The sequence below is a fragment of the Myxine glutinosa genome, chromosome 4 (genome assembly GCF_964187855.1).
Source record: "Myxine glutinosa chromosome 4, kmMyxGlut1.1, whole genome shotgun sequence".
Taxonomy (NCBI): domain Eukaryota; kingdom Metazoa; phylum Chordata; class Myxini; order Myxiniformes; family Myxinidae; genus Myxine; species Myxine glutinosa.
The window spans coordinates 132,203,981-132,226,261 of NC_136264.1; the positions used below are offsets into that span (position 1 = coordinate 132,203,981).

The 22,281-nt window shown below is 44.0% G+C and overlaps 1 protein-coding gene across 2 annotated transcripts in view; it reads left to right on the forward strand.

The window, feature by feature from the left end:
* The window catches only part of LOC137425234 (uncharacterized), a 54,089-nt gene that overhangs the window by 16,589 nt on the left and 15,219 nt on the right, over positions 1-22,281 (forward strand). Inside the window, exons 1-2 of one of the 2 annotated variants that reach the window (XM_068113445.2) lie at positions 12,917-13,010; positions 13,160-13,276. In XM_068113445.2, coding sequence (XP_067969546.2) covers positions 13,005-13,010; positions 13,160-13,276 — 123 coding nt within the window. In that variant the 5' untranslated portion in view covers positions 12,917-13,004. Of the gene's footprint in view, positions 1-12,916; positions 13,011-13,159; positions 13,277-22,281 lie in introns of those variants that run through there. The other variant, XM_068113443.2, reaches the window with a different exon arrangement.

Here is a 22,281-nt window from a genome sequence, read left to right on the forward strand (position 1 = left end):
AGACCAAAAAATAATTCTGGCTTTGCGATTTTCAGGTTTATTTATCTATATATCGACATATCTGGGCAGTCTGTCACTGAACTACTCCCTGAAACTTTTATTTCCGTGGTTGTGAAGTGTTTTTAATCACGTGGTGATGGTTTTGAATCACGTGGTGGTGAGGTATTTTGAATTATGTGGTGGTGAGGTGTAAAATGATGTGGTGGTGAGGTGTTTTTAAATCACGTGGCGGTGAGGTGTTTTTAAATCACGTGGCTGTGAGGCGTTTTTAATTTCGTGGCTGTGAGGCGTTTTTAATTTCGTGTTTCGTTGCTGTGAGGTGTTTTTAATTTCGTGTTTTGTGGCTGTGAGGCGTTTTTAATTTCGTGGCTGTGAGGTGTTTTTAATTTCGTGGCTGTGAGGTGTTTTTAATTTCGTGGCTGTGAGGTGTTTTTAATTTCGTGTTTCGTTGCTGTGAGGTGTTTTTAATTTCGTGTTTCGTGGCTGAGGTGTTTTTAATTTCGTGTTTTGTGGCTGTGAGGTGTTTTTAATTTCGTGTTTTGTGGCTGTGAGGTGTTTTTAATCTTATATATATATATATATATATATATATATATATATATATATATATATATATATATATATATATATATATATGTGTATATATATATATATATATATATATATATATCTATATATATCTCTATATATATATATATATATATATATATATATATATCTGTGCAGTGTCTGTCCTGTGTTGTCTTGTCTTGTCTTGTGTTGTCACTGAACTACTCCCTCAAACTTTTGTGAAATCGTACTATTCCAACTTGTCCCACGGTGGGAGTATGCGCTCTACTGAGTGGCGTTCTCGTCTGTTTTCACGGTTTTGTGTCATCACGGTTTTGTTTTGGGATGTGGGTGGGGGGGGGGGGGGGGGGGAGTGCGTGGCGGCTATTCAAGCATACAATTAATTACACCAGAAAACATTGAAATCTTCATTTTAAGATGTATTTATTCAAGAAAAATAACGATGATCAAGTGTGAAATGAAGCCATCTTAATTAAAACAAGCATAAATTTCTGATTGAGCTAAATGCCGACAAGTTAGGAAAGACGAATATAAATGTTTCAGAGGTCTGCATAGAGATGGAAAGCTCCAACATATCCGGAAACACCAGGGATCTTTTTTACAAGATGAGAGAGAGATCAGAGTAAAGTTTAGGTCTAGGATAGGGGGCCTTTAGAGTAGAAGAGGAATAGAGCTGACAGAAGAAACAGGTGAAAGAAAAATGGAAGGACTATACCGAATCTCTATACAATTGCAATAATGAGCAACAACCAATAGAGATAGAATGTGAGGTACAAAGAGCCTTGAAAGAGCTCGAAAATGGAAAAAGCACCAGATACTGATGAAATTGCAATGGGACTCTTTAAGGTAGTTGGGGAGGAGGCAATCAAAATGTTAACAGCTATCTGTACACAGATCTGGAGCAGGACTGTTTGGCCCAAAATGTGGAAGCAGTCAGTCTACGTACCATTGCCAATGAAAGGTGATGCAAGAGAATATTCAAATAACTGAACCATTGCCTTGATTTCACTTGCTAGCAAGATATTACTAATGATCATTCAACACAGAATAGAAGACTTCATTCAGCGAGAAATGCCTGTTGAGCAAGTAGGTTTCAGAAGACGAAAAGGTATTCGAGATCAAATCGTAAATCTGAGGTGGATCATGAAAAGGGTAAGGAAATATCAAAGGAAGGTGTTTTATAGATTTCTAGCAAAGCTTTCAATTGTGTTGTTCATGAATTGATGTAGATTATGCTGAAAGAAATGTGGATGTCGGAGCACCTGATGACAAGATGTGCAGGGTGACAAGAAGCCTGTACACGAAACAAGAAGGTAGAGCAAGAACAGAGTATTTGGAGAGACATAATGGTTTGGAATTGGATAAGGAGCTAGACATGGATGATTCTCTCCCTTTACTTATTCAATCTATAGTGAGCACATATTGAGGAAATCAAACTTTGATGACACAGAGGCTGGAATCAGGAATGGAGGAAGATGTATTAACATAAGGTATGCTGATGATACCACTCTGTTGGCAGAAAGTAAAGAGGGCTTGATGAAACTGCTGTGGACAGTGAAGGAGTAAAGTGAAAAAGCTGGTCTTTATTTAATTAACCATATCTGGGCTTGGCTATTTTGGGGGTTAATTTGCCTGGGGGGAGGGCGGGTGGGAGGGTTGGCAGGTTTAATTTGGCTGGGGGGAGCATTTCCCCTCCCACTCCATCAGATTCAAGCAACAGAAGATCTGATCATCATAAAACTTTGCATGTATATAGAAGGTCCTTTGACGAACATGCCTGTGTTGTAAAAATACAAAAAGGGGCAAAACTTCAGATTTATAAATGAGCTAGTGCAAATAACACTGATTTGGGTATATTTTACACACACATATGGAGAAATTACATTTTTGGATAGACCTGTGAGCATAAAAAGTTATGTATCATGTGATTTTCACAAATTTGGTATTGAAACTTGCGTGAGGCTCGAGAAAAAAGTCATGAAAGGAAAATTTCTGATCAGTGGTGGTTTGGAAGGTGTTGTGAAAATCTGAGGATGGGCATTTACCCCCCTAACGGGTATTTCTTGGTATTTTTATGCATATATGTTTTTCCATTGTAGAACAACAGCACTTGTGTTCAGTCCCCTGCCCACCCCAATTTTCGGTAATGCTTCAGTCACATTTGGCTCGGTGGCCGACGGCCGTAGGGTCTAAAAAATCTACAGCCACTAGCAATTATAGGGCGGCCGCAGTATTTCCACGGTCACACAATGTAGCAGTCACATATGTTTTTATTTTTCGGGTAGCCGCACGGGGTATTTAGAAATTGTGGAGACCGAAAACGTGGGGGTGCCGTACGGTCTTTGATTTGATGTCGCACAGTGACCTTAGGGCGTCCCTGCGGCGGCCATAGAATTTTCAAGGCAGACACAAGGTAGCCTCAAGGTGCCCGCAAGGCGACCGCAGGAGGGCCCTAAGGTGAACGTGCGGCCAGACAGTAACGAGTGGGTATATATACCAGTTCTTTTTCATATGTATAACAGCACTTACAGTTGTCATGGCTACGGCTTGTCGAATTGCTACGGCCGACCTAGAAATGAAAAAAGTTATAACTCCGCGCTATAATTCCACGGCGACCCCTACGGCCTGTAAAAGATAGCCATACGCCCTAGGGCCACCCTGAGGCCACCTCAGAAACTCTGCGGCCGCCGCACGTTTCTGTCAATTTAGGGGGGGGTACGGCCGCCGTATCCTAGCCGTAGAGCAAATGTGACTGAGGAGTAAGCACAAGTATTGGAACAAATGACTGACAGGTGTTTCATGTTGCTCAGGTGTTCCTTGTTGCATTGATCGTTTATACAAAAGAGCTGTGAATGTCTCGTCTTGGTTTTAGCCTTTGCTTTTGTTTTGGGAGTTTGCCTTTGGTGTCAGTAGGAATAAATCGAGGTGAAAACCAGAGAACTGTCTATGAAAGACAAGCAAATAATTTGGAAACTGAAAGAACAGAAGAATTCAATTAGAACCGTAGCACAAATATTGGGCATAGCAAATACAACAATTTTGGAATATCTTGAAAAATAAAGAAACCACTACTGTATTTAGCCACATACAACAGCCAGGTCAGCCAAGGAAAACGACTGCAGTTGATGACAGAAAAATCATCCGAGCTGTGAAAAAGAACCTCTAAAACAACCAACATGACCAAAACCAACGTGTCATGACCAACAACGTGCAGGGTGAAAGTATCACAATCTACCATTTGCAGAAGACTTCGACAACAGAATTACAAAGGCAACACCGTAAGATGCAAACTTCATCGGCACCAAAAATAGAAAGGCCAGATTAGAATTTGTCAAGAGGTATACAGGTGAGCCAGTGAGTTCTGGTACAAAGTGTTATGGATAGACGAGACCAAGTTAAACCTTTACCAAAGCGATGTAAAGGTGAATGTGTGGAGAAAGGAAGGAACTGCATATGATCCAACGCATACTCCCTCATCTGTGAAGTATGGTGGAGGTCGTGTCATGGCTTGGGCTTGCACAGCTGTCTCTGGAACCGACTCACTCATCTTTATTGATGATGTAACTAATGATGGCAGCAGCAGCAGAATGAATTCAGAAGTACACAGAAACATTTTGTCTGCCTATGTACAAGAGAATGCCTCCAAACTCATTGGACGGCGCTTTACTATGCAACAAGACAATGTCCCAAAACACACTGCCAACACAACCAAGCCATTCATCAGGGGAAAGGTTGAAGGTTTTAGACTGGCCAAGTCAATCTCCTGATTTAAATCCAATGGAGCATACATTTCACTTGCTGAAGTGAGACCAAAATTAGAAACTCCCAAATCAAACAACAAATGAAAACGCATGAGAAAAACAAAACACCGACCATCCCTAACTACACACCCATACACACAGGCAAACTGAACACCAGAGGTAGAGGCCTCATCACATACATTCACAATTCAATTTGATACACAGATATCACACAAGACACAAAAGCATTTATACCAACAGACAACACCCTTGAACTACAACCTTTCAAAATTAAAATTAGTAACAAAAAAGAACACACAAACGTAAACATTTACATACTGTACCAATTTACATTTATATACCCCCACTGTACCAACCAAATACTCACCACAACTGCAGAACATTTATTCCCTCCCAAACACCATCATTGGAGGGGACTTCAATGCAAAGGACATGGCCTGGTCCATCCATCACCAGTCAAACTTCAGAGGCCAAACAATTGCCACACAAGTAAATTCGTTATTTACATGTAACAATACAGACCAACACACACCACATCAAGGTGGTTACAATAACTCGTCACCAGACATGACATTCTGTTCTCCATCACTTTGCATCATAACCATGCGGAGAACAGCACAAGTCTCTTTAGATAACCTACCTATCATCATTACCATGAACACAACTATAGACATCAATGCAAACAAAAACAAATCATTCACCAATTACAAAAAAGCAATGTGGGATAACTTTGAGCATGCCACTGAACAAACATTTCTACAACTTAACAGCAAAATAATTAAATTAATATATGCAGGAAAATTACACACCCAGACCAGGAATCAAACCCAGGTCCTCTGGTGAACAACCAGTGCTCTGCCATCTGAGCTATCTGGGTGACCCTGACCAAGTATGCACTTTTTTCCCACTCATAGAATTGCCACCGTCTTTCCGTCAATGCTTCCGGGGCACTCACTGCCAACCATCTATAAATAACAATCACCAACATTGATATCCGCATCAAACAGTTAGTTCAATATGATCATCACAACCACAGCTACCAAACACATTCCAAAGGGCAATATAAAAAATACAACCCAAACTGCTCCCTAGAAATCACACACCTCATCAAACGAGCCAATCTAAAACACACCAACACCCAAAGCACCAGACATAGTAGAAAGGATTTAAACATTAAACACAGAAATCAACAACAAAATACTTGTGAAAAAAACACAGAACTGGCACTCCTCTCTTCAAACACTAAACCATCCAACCAATACCAAGCACTTATGCAAAACCATAAACAGCATCAATAACTTCACCAGCGGCATAACACCATTACATGCAGCCATAACTACCACAGCCATTATACCATCACAAAAACAACAAGCTGACATCCTCCTCGACCATTACACAAACATAAGTTACATAGGACCTAGAAAAGAGAAAAAATGTATTACAAGACGCAAACTCATCTACCAACTCAACACCATCACACCATTCACTCCTGCGCAAACAACAAAAAATCATCAAAAACTCGCAGGCTACCGGCAATGACAACATCTCCAATTTACTTTAAAAACACCTTGGACCAAATGGCATATCATCCCTCACAAATATAAGCAATTTCTCCTCCAAACACTCAAGAATTCCCCAAATTTGAAAACGGTAAAATCATTACCCTCCTTAAACCAAAGATCCCACCAAAGCAGCCTCCTACAGACCTATCACATTACTTTGCACACCCTCCAAAGTTACAGAACGCCTTGAACTTGCACTCCCAAACAATCACATCCCGCTCTCACACACCCAACACAGATTCAGACCAAACCACTCCACCACCACTCTCCTCACAAACCCCACAACAACACCTTTGAAGGCTTAAACAATAGAAAAACCACCAAAACGCACTATTCTCACTTCAGTAGATATCAGCAAAGTGTTTGACACACTCCCAAAGCTCTTACAAACAGAATACTCAACACAAACATGCGCAACAACACCAAACACTGGCTGGCCAACTACCTATCATGCAGACAGTCATTCGTAATTTTTAGCGTCAGGTATACTTTCAGGTATACGTCAGGTATACTTATAGTATACACACACTATACTTTCCGAATGGAGTCCCACAAGGCTTAGTCCTCTCCCCCACACTTGATCTGCTCATGCATGACATTCCACACCCACCCGAGAACATGCAATTAGCCCCATATGCGGACGATATAACCATCACCTCTACTCATAGCAACATAAACATCACCACAGGACAACTTCCACCCTTCCTCAGCACGCTACAAACCTGGCTCACCACCAACAGACTAAAAGTATCCCCCTAAAAATCAACAATCACTCTTCCAACAAATTACACCAAATTACAAATTACACCAAAAATATGTGCTGCACCAGACATCGCACTGAACAACATCATTATTCCACACACACCAAACAAAAATACTCCATCACTTTTAACACATCCGTCTTTTTTTTTTTTTTTTTCTTCTTCTTCTTTTTTTTTTTTGGTATACTGAATCGAGGCTCGTGAAAGAGCTAACATTTACTTCACAAACATATCAACCAGACAAACAAAATATATAAAAAGAGGGAGTGGAAAACAAGATGGGGAGAGAAGGGGAAGCATGCAAACACAACATTTGAGAGCAGGGAGATGTGTGGAAGGGAGAGGGCTTCGGGGGAGGAGGCGTGGGAAGGGGGGGGGGGGGGAGTAGGGAGAAGTATAAAACACAAGGACACCAAGGACTTCCAGGACAGAAGTTGGTATTTCAAAAAAGTGGAATTGGGGTGAAATTAGCGGGGATAGAAAAGATCAAGGTTTTGGATGGGGGAAGATAAGGGATGGTGGTGAACAGCTGTTTTAAAGACCTGGAGGGTGGAGTGGGATTGAAGAGAGTGAGGGAGTTTGTTCCAGAGGCGGGAGAAAAGAGGAATGAAGGAGTGAAGGTGAGCAGAGAGTCTTGATTTTGGCAGTTTGACCATAAGAGGGTTGCAGGCAGATCTTGTGCGACCTGTAGGAATATTTGCGGGACAGAGCCCAGAGAGAGCTGGGGGGGCAAGGCCGGAGAGGAGTCGGTAGAAGACAGAAAAACCACCTACCTGCTTGCGGTGAGTGAGTGAAAGGCCCTCAGAGATAGCTTCATCGTGGGAGATTCCAATGATTCTGAATGCTTTGGTTTCAACAGCGTGAAGACGAGCTAGGTGTGAGGCAGGAGCACCAGCCCAGAGGGGAGAGCAGTATTCCATTGAGCTGCGGATGAAAGCCTTGTATGTGGTGAGGAGCTCAGGTGTGCCAAGGAAGGACTTCGCACGACGGAGGATGCCCAGTCGGCGACTGGCTTTGGAGGCCAGATTTGAAATGTGGTTTTCCCAGGAAAGATCATGGCAGATAGTGAGACCCAAAAGCTTGAGTGACAGAACTTCTTGGAGAGGATTATTCAGAAAGTGGATGGGAGGGTTGTCCAGTCGGTCTTTTCGGAGAGACCGTAAGAGAGTGAGATTTGTCAGGATTGAAAGACATGTTCCATTTGTTTGCCCAGTCTGTGATTTTGTCCAGGTCTGCAGAGAGTGAGGAGGCAGCAGACTGCCGATCTGAGGGATGAAGAATGGAGCGACAGAGAGTAGAGTCATCAGCAAAGAGATAAAGAGGATTTTCAAGAGAGTCAGAGAGATCATTGATGAAGACCAGAAAAAGCATTTCTCAGATTCTCAGATCATATCAAAAACATTTTAAAAACACATGCACACCCAGGCTGAATGCACTTGGGGCACTCACAGGCACGAAATTCAGACACCACAAAGAAACAACATCACCAACATACAAACAGTACATCAGATCAGTCATCAACTATGCCAGGTCATCTTGGGCCTCCAGCCTATCAAACATGTATCTCAGCACCCTGCAGACCATACAAAATAAGGCCCTTCATAAAATCACAGGTTTCACATTAACAATACCCATCGAGCACCTACACACAGAAGTAAAAATCATTAAACATCCTTCACAACACCCCCCCCCCCCCCCCCCCCCACGAAACAACGGAAACTACAAAAAAAAAATCCACATTCGTCACCATAAACAAGAGCAATCGTAGATTGCAGACCCTCCCCAGGATGTTTTAGTGGTTTTTAAAGCTGTGTTAAAACAAATATGGCGGCCGAACCACGTGACCGATGACGTCATCATTATTTTTTCTCCACCAATTTATCCATAGATGACACTCCAAAAATTTCATCTAGATCGGATGAAGTTTTGTATTTGTCGAATTATGACGTCATAATGGAGGAACCCATGACATCATCATTAACATGTGTTATTCCCAATGGAGAGTTCTTTTCAATGAGCCATGTCATTTTTACAGCGTAGCCCATCGGGCAGAGCCGTCTAGCTGTGTGTGTGTGTGTGTGTGTGTGTGTGTGTGTGTGTGTGTGTGTGTGTGTGTGTGTGTGTGTGTGTGTGTGTGTGTGTGTGTGTGTGTGTGTGTGTGTGTGTGTGTGTGTGTGTGTCCTCAAACGTGCACCAATCAGAGCTGAGAATCTGGTCACATGACAGGGTGATGTGATTACGTCTGATGTCATTATGGTGGTGCTGCGGCTGACTCTCCAAGCACTGCCATTTTAATTTGAATGTTGTTCAGGTCGAATATATTGTCGAAACTGTCATATATCACAATCGCCATGATCTAACTTTACGTTTTTCATTCAGTGTGGAACACAAACAAATCGATTGTTAAAATGATCATGAAATATTGATAGCATAGACGTTACGGCTCTTCTAACAATATGGTACGTATAGGCCTTAGGCGTTATGGGACATCTTCGGACAAATTAAGCCCAGGTTTCTTAATACAGTCGTGTATCGTTTCAGTAGTATCGTTTTCGTAATAATAAAAATACAGTAAATATAACCATAACACTTTAATCCCAATGTCGTGAATGGAAAGTCGATGGATTGAAGCGGTGTAAAAGCGGAAGTAAGGAATTCACCTCGGTTTAAAATATATATATATAATTTTCATAATAATAACGTAACGTTATTATTATAATAAATCCAATCATAACACAAATCCCTTTGTAGTGACTGCAATGTTACTGGAGGTTAAATATATATATATGAATGAATGAATGATCATTTTAAGGCCATTTTCCCCGCTGGAGTGGGGGTTAGCCCCATGACAATCATGGTTCCCTGTTTGAGGCAATGTTTTTATGGCTGGATGCCCTTCCTGATGCCAACCCTTGGTCGCCTCTTACGATGCGCAGGGATACGGTGTACCTATTCTAAATCGGGGTACACCCCGTGATCATTCATCCCAGAAAGCTGGTACTCAATTTGCTGACCTCGGAAGGATGACAGGCTGAGTCAACCCCCCTGGCGTTAATTTAGCGATCGATCGGGATTCGAACCCAGGATCCTAGGATCCCAAGCCAGCACCCTAACCGCTAAGCCAACACCAGGCTAGGTTAAATATATAATCTTGTATATGTTGTTACGGATCTGGGGACGGCACTCCCGTTAGCAAGGGGGGGGGGTTAATCCCCTTGTCCTGTTAAGCTGGCCGTCCGACCGGTCCTGGGGGTATGACGTCACTTCCGGTCGATGGTAAGTAGGGTTGTAAGCCCAATTTGTCTTAATACCTAAGTACTACCACCGGCCGTAAGCGAGGAAATAATTCCACCCGGGCCGCAGCGTGATTGGATTGCGCCGAGCTAAGCGAGCTGCGACTCGGGCCGTTACCAAGGGACTAAACCCGATTCCGAGCATTGGCCGAATCGTGCCACAGGTACTCAATCAAAAGAAATCACGAAAGCGATCTGACAAGAAAGAAGAAACCAAAGGTAAGAAATAACAGACATTTATTAATTATGTACAACAAACAAAAGGAAGAGAAACGAAAGTAATATACAGGACGAAGAAGAAGAAGATACACAGGGCAAACCTTAAAACAGTCTTAATTATCAACGCCCAGACAGAACAAACAGGCTCACACGAAAGGGGAATAGCAGGCAGGAATCACTGGAAGAAGGAGAAGGTCCGTGCAGGTGAGAGGGTAGGCAGGTCCGGGCCGGTGCGCAGCGTCGAAGGTGGCTCCAGTCCACGCTACGGGCTCGAGGCGAACAGCCAGCCGCCGCTCCACGTATTCGTTTTCACACGCACTGCCAGGCCAATGTCAGTTGACGATTGTATTGTGGTCGCCATTACGGACCCATTCGCCGGATCACCTCTCTCTCGTGCCTTCTCACCGACTCGTAAAAAGGCTTCGCGCCCGCGCTTATATTACCGTGCTGCAAATCGATGCGCGCTTCATGGAGACACGCCCGCGATGGTACCTTGCCAGCCCTGGTTGGTCGGTCGGGGTTCGCTGACTCCGCCTCGGGTGGTGCGTCGGCATGCCACGCCCGTGATCTGGCGGCTCCGCCCCCTTCTTCCTCAGCTGGACCGCATGGCTAATGGCGGCTTGGGGCAATCAAACGAACCAAGACAAGCGGCAGCGAACGCTGCTCGACCGTTACCTTGCGGAGACGTGGGTGAGGCGATTGGGGAAATTGAAAGGGACCTATCTTATTTGATTAATGCAACCTAGGTTCAACTATTGGGAACAGGTCCTTAACTGAAACGCACAATAATGAAATAACTACGAAGAGGGCCTATGGTTCGCTACGTGTTGTTCATGGACTAACTAGGGTGCGATCTTTAACCAGCCAATTGATGGGGATATCTATAGGGGGACATTTATAAGGGATACATTTACTAAAATTTACTAGTGAAGGTTCTAAAAACCATAACAATATTAAAGTAGCAGAAGTTTTGTGTCCGGCCGTTGTGCTTCGTCGTGACGTATATTATGTCATTACGGCGTAAACACCCTCTCACTTCGGGAGCGGCAGGAAAGGTCATTCCTGTTTGGGGTATATAGATTACAGTCTCTCTATGGTCAGGTCTCAAGAACATTGGGTGTGTGTTCATTTACCATGTTTCTTGTGGAGACATGGCCAAGTGGTTAAAGCATTCGAGCAAGTACTCCATTCAAAACTCTTAAGGAATGGCTGGCTTGGCAAGCACGAGCTAGCTGCTTGGTAAATGAGCACATCTCCAACCCTTGTGGGTTATATAGATGACAGTAGATCTTCGCTCAGTTCTTTAAGTAAAACCTACCTGTTGGATGTCTGGATTCTGCCAAATTTCTTTGTTTAATGTTAGAAACAGCATTAGCGATTGTTTAAAAAGCTAATCATGTGTTTGTGGTTTATAATATTTTACAAACCCGGCTACGCCGCCGTTAGACTTTTGGTCTTGTTTTTCTATGCAGCGCTTTTGGAAATATAGAGGTGCAAAGTTTTTCGGTTTTTTTCCAAGATTTCACCCGTACTACGTGGCATATGACGTCATAATTAACATTTAAAAAAAATCTAAAGGAGGAGGTGCACCTATGGTGAAAATTTCCTGTCAATCGGACCAATGATTGCAGAGAAAATCATTTTTATTCTGTTCGGACAAACAGACAAACAATTGGATTCAAATGCAATACCCTCTCCTCTGGCGAGGGTAACCACATGGGCCCAAACGGTATCTTGGGCATAAAACTGCCACCCATCGATGACACAGAGAAACAACTCTCCAGATATGATCACCTTTCACGCCTTCGCTGTGGACACCACTCACAACTTTTCCACTACAAACATCGAGTCGACGTCACCAATGGACCTGCAACCACTACCAGGCCTCTCCACACACAATAAAAAACATCATGGAAAACTACGTAGGCAAGAGCACAACATCTTGGATGGGAGGGATCTCTGGGTCGCTCCTGTGAGATCGATTGGCTATCTCCATGCCACTGGTCTGTTCAACTAGAAATGACTGGGGCAACACAACAACAACTGCAAATGGCTGCAATTAGGGTTAGGGCAAAGTTAGGTTAGGGTTAGGTTAGGGCATGGCAAAGCATCTTGAAGATATCAAGAATTTGGTGATATCGATGGGTCACATGCTCAGTGCAGTTACTGCATGCAAGTGATATGCAACCAAATATTAACCATTATAGTACTTTAACCATTTAATTATAGTACTTTAATCTGTTCCAATGCTTACCTAAAATGGTGGGACTGAACATAAAAGTTCTGTTGTTCTGCAGTTTGTAAAACATGTATGCATAGAAATACTAAGAAATAAAAGCTGACCTGCATTCGCCTCACATTAATCTTTTGATCTCAAATCCAAATTTATTGAGTACTGTATATTGCAATAATAACAAATTTGATTTCACTCTTTCAATACTTATGGATGGCACTGTGCAATGCCTGATTAATTATTGCAAGTACTGTACCATAAAACCTGTATGTTAAAATAATGAATGCTTTACTGGGGTGTGATAGTGATGATTGGCCAACACTCATCGACTGCTGGGCACTGACGAAACGCCTTCAGAACAGGGAAGGAAACAGGCGTCTATAAAGGCGTGCACATTTGCTTTGAAGCCCTGGAGGGAAGAGTGTGATTGAATGTACCAAATTGGTACCTTTGAAGTAGATTTTTGTCAATTGCTCTACTTTTTTTGCCATTTATTTCTGTTGTAATCTTTGTGTACTTGTCTTGCTCATCTTTCTCCAGTTCTGTCTGTTTTCTTTTTCTCTACTGCTTCCTGGAGAGCACACAAGTGCAATTTTCACTTTTCTATGCCAGTATGTCTGCATTTGATTTGATATTTACTCCTTCATTTATGTAGCTGATGCACTTTGCATTCACTATGCCTTCTTGCATTGCTTTTGCTGAACATTTTCGGTTCTTCTTGCATTGATTCTTGCCACAAATTTGCTTTGTGCCCATGCAGTTCCACCCGCTGGCTTATTGCCAGCCCGACGATGATCACAAGTCTGGTTACGTTGCTGTCATCAAACTGGAGCAGCTTGACAGCGACCAACCAGAATGCAGTCCTGTACTCACAAAGGTATTTTTGATCTTTCCTTTCGTATTGCCATGTTGTTTTGTTGCTGTAACTTGTCATTTTAACATTTCTTACCATTGTTTACATTCGCCGTGTGCATGTCCTCTACCCACAACAGCAAGTGATGAAAGGCGGGAACTGCACACGTCAGGAATTAATCCTAGGGAAAGCTGCCTCAAGTCCAAATTTCGATGGCGTGCTGCCCGATTGATTGTGATGGGTCTTTAGTTTAGTGGGTGTCTAACATAGGAGATTAGCAAAAGGGATTGCCCTAATTTATTTATTTCCTTCCAGGAGTTCTCAATTAAATGAATCGTCCACTGGAAAATATGGCAAGAACAGACATGTTCACGGCTTAAGTACAATAATATGATAAGCACATGACAGGTGGCATGAAATCTCAAACACAAAATAGACAAAAATTAAAGTACTAACCCCACCTAAGGGCCCACACCTTCAATAACCACATTGAACCGGGTGACATAATTAAGACTGGCAGTTTGTCTCAGAATGATGTTGGAGGTTTTCGAACGGCTTGGGGTCTCGGTGTACCTGTCAAGGGGTGGTTAAATAATAGAGTGCGCCAGTCCCAGAGCACCCTCTTTTTATGGTTTCCATCCCCACCCTCAACACATTTCATCAGTGCTTGGCAGATGCCGACTAATTATATTCTGTGCCCATGCATAGCAGCAACATTTGCCAGTTGGCGGCACCGCTCCTAAACCAATCCTCCAATCCTAAACCAATCCTTCCTCTTCCTCCAAAATGTTCACAAAAGGAGGGCATGTGCCGCTGTGCACGCACTGTGATTACATTGTGGTGTGGATGTGGGGATGCCCTGTTTGCCTCCCTCTTGCCCGGATCAACACTAGACTGATGGTACTATAGCTGTCTCTCCGACTGAAAGCAACTCTTTTTGGTTCCCTTTTCTCCTCTAATTCCACTCTGGATGACTCCAACATTCCATCTCCCTCTGATTCACCCCTTACCAATCCTATGCGCTCCCTATAATCTCTTTCCATATAGTCCAAAAAGTACTCCTCTCTCTGGATACAAGCAAAGCAAACGGACAAGATGGCGTTCCTCCTTGTGTCTTGAAGGAGTGTGCTTCAGAACTTGCACCCGTGCTTGCTCGTTTGTTTCGTTTTTGTTTAAAAACCCAAACTTTTCCTCTTTCCTGGAAACATGCCTTAGTGCAGCCTATTTTAAAGAAGGGTGATCGTTCAAACCCTTCCAACTACCGTCCTATTGCTCTGACTTCTACTATTTCCAAAGTCTTTGAATGTCTTCTCAATAACCATTTCCTCAAGCATCTTGAATCCCACAGTCTTCTATCTGACCATCAATATGGCTTTCGCAAGGCAAGATCTACCGGTGATGTCCTTTCTTACATTACAAATGTCTGGGCTTCTTCTCTGAGAGACTTTGGGGAATCCTTTGTTGTAGGCCTTGATATCTCAAAAGCCTTTGACAGAGTTTGGCATTGGGGTCTGATATTCAAGCTTCCCTCTTTCTGCTTTCCTCCTTCACTCTGCTCTCTCATATCGAGCTTTCTCTCTGACAGCTCTATCTCTGTAATTGTCCATGGCTCAACATCTCCCTCCTTCCCTATCAACAGCGGTGTTCCTCAGGGTTCTGTTCTGTCTCCAACACTCTTCCTTCTTTTTATCAATGACCTTCTTTCTTCTACAAATAACCAAATGCACTCAAATGCTGATGACTCAACGTTGCATTCCTCCATGTTTTTCCCATCTGCCCCATCTTCCCTCAATCGATCTGTATCTCGTTTTATCACAACCACCTCTTTAAATTCGGATTTGGACAAGATTTCCCAGTGGGGAAAATGTAATCAGATTAAATTTAATGCTTCTAAAACTAAATTTCTTCCCATCTCTCTCTCTGAAACTTCTCTTAACTCTCCAATCTCCTTTGAAAGCTCCACAATTACACCATAAAAAAAAAAAAAAAAAAAAATTTACATTACAATCTCATTACATTACAAAAATTACATTACATAAAAATCCACAATTACACCATGTGATACAATAAACCTACTAGGTATTACCCTAACTTTAAATCTATCCTGGAATCCACACATTACACAAATAGCTAAATCTGCCTCGAAGAAACAGAGTCCTGTTCAGATGGCGAAGATTCTTCTCCTCTCAACAGTTGCTTCAACTATATAAAGGATTGATTCGCCCTTGTATAGAGTACTGCTCTCACATCTGGGGAGGTTCTAGTTCCACATACTTAATGGACAGAATTGAATTAAAAGTAATTCGACTTATCAACTCTCCCAATCTGACCTCAAAACTTGACCCGCTCAAATTACGTCGTAAAGTTGGCTCTCTTTCTCTTTCTCTTTTCTACAGATATTACTTTGGTTTCTGCTCCCAAGAACTTGCTGCTTGTATACCTCCGCCATTAGCGAGACCACGGAATACTCGACAAGCCACTACCTCTCATGATTATTGTGTGGCCATTGGCAACTCAAGGGTGGGCCGTTATGATGTTTGTTTCTTCCCCTCCACTGCCAAACTCTGGAACTCTTTACCTTCACATGTCTTTCCAAACACTTATGATCTTCCCCTTTTCAAAAAGCAGATTTTCTGCTTTCTCAAAAACTCAGACTATTCTCTCCTTCTTTACTTTTATATCAATGCAGCTCTTTTATTTAGGCCGGGCCTCGATGAGGACGACATAGTCTGTGCCTGGAGCCTTCCACATAAAAAAACAAAAAGAAAAACCACAGGATATCCTTAATCTCTCTCATCTAAAATGGCCAACATCCATCACTCGAATGAGCTGCACGCCAGACAATAATCCCTAGCACATGACCATAATATACGTTTAAGCCTTATAAAGTACACGAACGCAATGGTGCTAAGGCCTTAAATCTTAACTATCCCCAAAGGCCTTACCTTCCAACTACTGTCCCTTACCCCATAAATGTAACTATTTTCTTATAGAGGTGTGGCATCATTTGTATTGGGTCGTGGGTAGTTTGCTGCAATTGCATTTATCTTTGAGTTTTATGGGGAAAGTGTTTTGGGGGATTAAAAATCATAACACCACAAAGGTACCTCTTAAAAATGAGGGATAGTTACCAGTCATGACTCGTTTCCCATTTAATGGAGCTTGTTCCCCTTTGAGCACTTGCTCATAATTTGAGGAACCCAGGTTCAAATACCGTAGACTTTTTCTCCATTGTTCACTTGTAATTTATAGAAAGGAAGGTGCGAAAACATGAGGGGGGACATGATGGACGGACAACAACGCCAAACTTCGAACCGCTGGTGATGTCATTTTGGCTGCTCTACGATGAGGACGCCGCACCATCAACCATACCATCAAACTCGCCCCTTGGCTTTTGATCTCTCCTTTACTGGCAACCGATTGTTGGTGTCGGTTTTCTCTTTTGCTGGGACCGGCTCTTTTGTGTGGACCGGGACATACCTTGCACGCTGGCGTCATAAGAGAATTGAAGCTCGTTGAAAGGCAACACCACAATAGGGTCTAATAATAAGTCTAATAAAAATCCAAGGTCTAATAATTTCAACTTATTTCATCATCAACACAAGTCAGGTGGGAATCGAGTGATGTAAGCCTTGGGCCTGGGTTTCATGTCGGATACAAAGTAGGCTGTGGGTACAAAGTCCGGAGCAAATTCATGGTGGGGAAGTTTCATTTGACAAATTGCACCGAGCAAGAACAATTATTCATCTCCTATTTGACATTGGCAAATCGTGATGAGTAAATCCCTGTTATGACCATCATCATGTCAATATTTGCGAAAACTGTAATTGAAAATGCCATGCAAACCCAAATACTCTGTGACCGGTAATAAAGCAGTGAGATGGAAAACAAGCTGTTGCTTGCTCAGACTGTGACTGTTGGTACCATAAGGAGCTGTCTATCGATGAGTATGTCTGTGTACTCCTTCCTTTTCAATCCCGATGTCTCCTGGGATTGCCCTGGTTGTGGGTGGTCTCCCGCAATACTCGTCAAGCCTTTTGAAATGTACGATTAATTATCAACAGTGATTCAGATTTGGATTCACAGAATTTGAACATAAGTGCCGATAATGTGCTATTCCAAAGCACAGTTGGTCCGCTAACTGCAATATTGTCTCCAAATAGAATCCCGACGATAACCACATCCCCAAATGTTGAGGTTTTTTTTGATAAACTGTCAAAGTATCATTAAGAAGACAGTTGAATTAAGACGAAGAAGAAGAAGAGCCACCTTTAGAGGCCATTTTTCCCTGCAGAGCAGGGGTTGGAATATAATATAATCTCTCAAGGCTGGTGTACTTTTTCTCAACAAAACCTGCCTCAATCCAACAATTACTAATGGTGAAATATTCCCACCTAACCTTGGACTTTTGAGGTATTTAGAAAGGACGAAGAAGACAGTTGTGGTGATTCATGCCCCTTGGAAAAAAACACCACGATAAGGCTTAACATGGTATTTGTCCAATAAGGAATAGCTCCTTGGGGAGGGGGGAAAGTTAATTCGCTCCAACTTCTATCATGTGACCCTTAATCCTCATGTCAAGTTTATTTGAGGTTGGATAAGCAATGACTGAATGGATCGTGGTCAGACAGGCAGACAGACAGACACCAAATTGTGTATTTTAGTATGAATGATAAGATGTAGAGTGCAGACCTACTGAAGAAAATGCTGCTGTTCACACAAGTGCCTCAAAACCTTTGATGTATATTATATTCTCCGTCGTTGATTCTGTCTGTTTGTCGAACGTCTGTCCTGGGGTGTGGCTTCCTCCGTTGAGAGAGTAGCTCCACCCATTCTGGAAGAGGCTTCAAAAACAAATATCCACCATTTTATTTACTCGCATAACTTTGAGGCCTGTTTTGTTAGGCCCGTGGTGTCTTGCTCTCTCTCTGTTTTATTTCAACTCTAATTTGATGTGTCATTTCATTTTTAACAGTCGTTAACATGGTTTTAGACTCCGTTGAAAAAAAAAAAAAACAGGAAGAAAATCCGATGAAAGTTTCCGTTTATAGAACGAAATGCATTTTCAAAGGCCTATAATATTGTTGCAGATCTCCGACGTCGGCTCTCCCCCTATCAAGTGGGGGTTGATACCCTTGTCTTTTATCTGGCCGACGCGATCCTGGGGGTTATAACGTCCTTCCCGGGCAGCGTTAGGTAGGGTTTTTAGGACTAGGGATTCGCTATTACCTAAGTACTAACGCTGACCGGAAACGAGGGAATAACTCCCACCCGAATCATGGATATTGATAGAATATGCCAAGCGGATAGCAATGCGCGATCCGAGCTGTTAACCACTGACTAGACCCGATTATAGCGGTTCCGAATCGTGCCACGCTTACCCAATTGAGAAAAGACTAGGACGATCGGATTAAGAGGAAACCAGAAAGAACAAGTAATTTATTAACAATGTACAAGAAGAGGAAAAGAAAGGAATGTACAAGAAAGAGGAAGGAAAAGGACACAGGGCAGTCTTAATCACAGTCTTAGCTTATTCCCTGGACTCGGGCCTGCTCGCTCTCAGACTCGGTCTCAGACTTCAGACTCACGCGGGGATGCAGATGGTAGGGTGGAAGGTCCGGCGATGGCGTTCAGGCTCCGGTCCTCGACCCGTACCAGGCGATGGTGGAAACCCGGCAGGCAGCTCTCCGCGTAGCGTAGGCGTAAACGGACAATTATCGTGATGGGGAAGGGGTAAGCTGGGCTAGCGCGACTTCGTGGCTCTTGGCCGCTTATGTAATATGTGTACCGGCGCCTTCACACGCGCTCCCGGTATTACTCTGATCCAAGCGCCCCTTTCCCAATGTCCTCCTGCACGCTGCAGTCCTCGGCAATGCGTGCCGCGCGCTCGCCTTAGGTGAAGCTGGTTGCCACAGCGCGTCTCTCCCTCTCGTACTCAACCCTCATACTTATACTTTTCATGTGAGCTCGCCCAGTCAGCCCTCTCCGCACAGTCCTTAATAAGCCAACCTTCCAACGAGTTCTCTTGAAGGGCTTTGTGTCAGCGCTTTTATAAGATAAGCCAGCGAACGCTCTCGAAGCCCCAACCACGCCCTGTTAGGCGATCTCACCTCCGCCCTGGTTGGCTGGTGAGGGCTTACCGGCTCCGCCTTGATGGCTGTTTGATGTGGCCGCACCTCCATCCTTGGGCTCCGCCCCCTTTTCGGGCCTCACCTCGTGGCTTTTGGGCTGGTTCGAGCGGAAGCCCAAGGGCAACGAAGGCTGCTGGCCAAGGAGCGTAACAAATTGGGAGGGCCGATGGGGCACAAACTGGAGGGCGCTTAATGGCGTCGCTTGGAGGGAGGCTGCAAAATGGACGAGGGGGCCTACTCTTATTTGTTTTACGCAACGCAGATGCAACTATTGGGAATGGCCTTATCTAAACACATACTATGAAATAACTGACGTCCTATGGTGACCTACGTGTTGCTTGTGGCCTATCTATGGGGTGCAGCCTTTAACCTTTAATGATGTTATATTTACGAGGGGACCACGAGGTCCCGGGCAACCGCCCGTCCCGGGCAACGGCAACAACGACTTCCGTCCCGGGCAACCCACGCGTCGCCGTCATCGAACCACGTTCTCTCAACAACAGCTGCACGCACTCGAGGCTGCGTTCTGTAGGAACCACTACCCAGACAGGGGACCACGAGGGGACCACGAGGGAAAGACAGCACAGATAAGTGTGGGTTCTCAAAACCGCAACAATATAAAGACTCTCTCACGCCTTTATCTCCAATCTAACTCACCATCTCATTTCATTTTTATCGATGGTTTTAGACTCGGTATCAGCAATAATTGAGAAAATTCACGCACACACGGGAAAATGCCGAGATATATAAAAAATCGTGGCACGATGTATCATACACCGCCCAAATAGCTGACGGAAAAATATCGATAAATATATATAAAAATTAGCTTTTTCTTTTCCGTTAAGATATTACTTTTCTGTTTGATGACAGTCGTCACAAAAACGTCAACAATGATGCCGACATATATTTCTTTGTTCTTATTTCATTCATCATTATTATCCGGAAGTAAAGGCAATCCTGTTTAAACTTCCATTCATTCCATGGATCTTCTTCTTTTTTTTTAACACCAGTTTTCAACATCGTATTCACATCCAGAATGAATAAACAAACTCCATTTCACGTGTGTATGGACGTGTAATTCACATATGTAAAATAAATAAATAAACAGACGGGAAATTGCTGAGATATCTTTTCGTTCTTATTTTATACGGTATGTCCACGTGCACTTTAAATAAGTTTATTTGAAATCTTTAATTTAAAAAATGTCATTTTGTATGCTGTAACTAAAAGAGTAACTTGTGTTTTCGTGGGACACGAAGGTGCAATGTTATGTTTTTATACACCGCCCAAAAGACTTTTTTCCAAGGGACATTTCCATTTGAGCTGTATTCTTTTTCCGTTCTTTTTCGATATTTTTTCGTTCTTATTTTATAATCTATGTGCACGTTCACTTTAAAGAAGTTTGTTTGAAATCTTTAATTTAAAAAAATGTCATTTTGTATTCTGTAATGAAAAGAGTAACATTCGTTTTCCCGGGAGAGATAGTCACGTGCAAAAGTAAGTACACCCCATGTAAAGTTTTGACTTTTTCAACATATTTCAACATACAGCTTTTTTTTTTTTTTTTTTTTTTTTTTAAATACTGAATCGAGGCTCGTGAAAGAGCTGACAACCGCGAGGAAAAGACAGTACAGTGGGACCGCGAGGACAAAGACAGCACAGGGGGACCATGAGGGAAAGACAGCACAGGGGGACCATGAGGGAAAGACAGCACAGGGGGACCACGAGGGAAAGACAGCACAGGGGGACCGCGAGGGAAAGACAGCACAGGGGGACCGCGAGGGAAAGACAGCACAGGGGGACAGCACAGGGGGACCACGAGGGAAAGACAGCACAGGGGGACCACGAGGGAAAGACAGCACAGGGGGACCACGAGGGAAAGACAGCACAGGGGGACCACGAGGGAAAGACAGCACAGGGGGACCACGAGGGAAAGACAGCACAGGGGGACCACGAGGGAAAGACAGCACAGGGGGACCACGAGGGAAAGACAGCACAGGGGGACCACGAGGGAAAGACAGCACAGGGGGACCACGAGGGAAAGACAGCACAGGGGGACCACGAGGGAAAGACAGCACAGGGGGACCACGAGGGAAAGACAGCACAGGGGGACCACGAGGGAAAGACAGCACAGGGGGACCACGAGGGAAAGACAGCACAGGGGGACCACGAGGGAAAGACAGCACAGGGGGACCACGAGGGAAAGACAGCACAGGGGGACCGCGAGGGAAAGACAGCACAGGGGGACCGCGAGGGAAAGACAGCACAGAGGGACCGCGAGGGAAAGACAGCACAGAGGGACCGCGAGGGAAAGACAGCACAGAGGGACCGCGAGGGAAAGACAGCACAGAGGGACCGCGAGGGAAAGACAGCACAGAGGGACCGCGAGGGAAAGACAGCACAGAGGGACCGCGAGGGAAAGACAGCACAGAGGGACCGCGAGGGAAAGACAGCACAGAGGGACCGCGAGGGAAAGACAGCACAGAGGGACCGCGAGGGAAAGACAGCACAGAGGGACCGCGAGGGAAAGACAGCACAGAGGGACCGCGAGGGAAAGACAGCACAGAGGGACCGCGAGGGAAAGACAGCACAGAGGGACCGCGAGGGAAAGACAGCACAGAGGGACCGCGAGGGAAAGACAGCACAGAGGGACCGCGAGGGAAAGACAGCACAGAGGGACCGCGAGGGAAAGACAGCACAGAGGGACCGCGAGGGAAAGACAGCACAGAGGGACCGCGAGGGAAAGACAGCACAGAGGGACCGCGAGGGAAAGACAGCACAGAGGGACCGCGAGGGAAAGACAGCACAGAGGGACCGCGAGGGAAAGACAGCAGAGAGGGACCGCGAGGGAAAGACAGCACAGAGGGACCGCGAGGGAAAGACAGCACAGAGGGACCG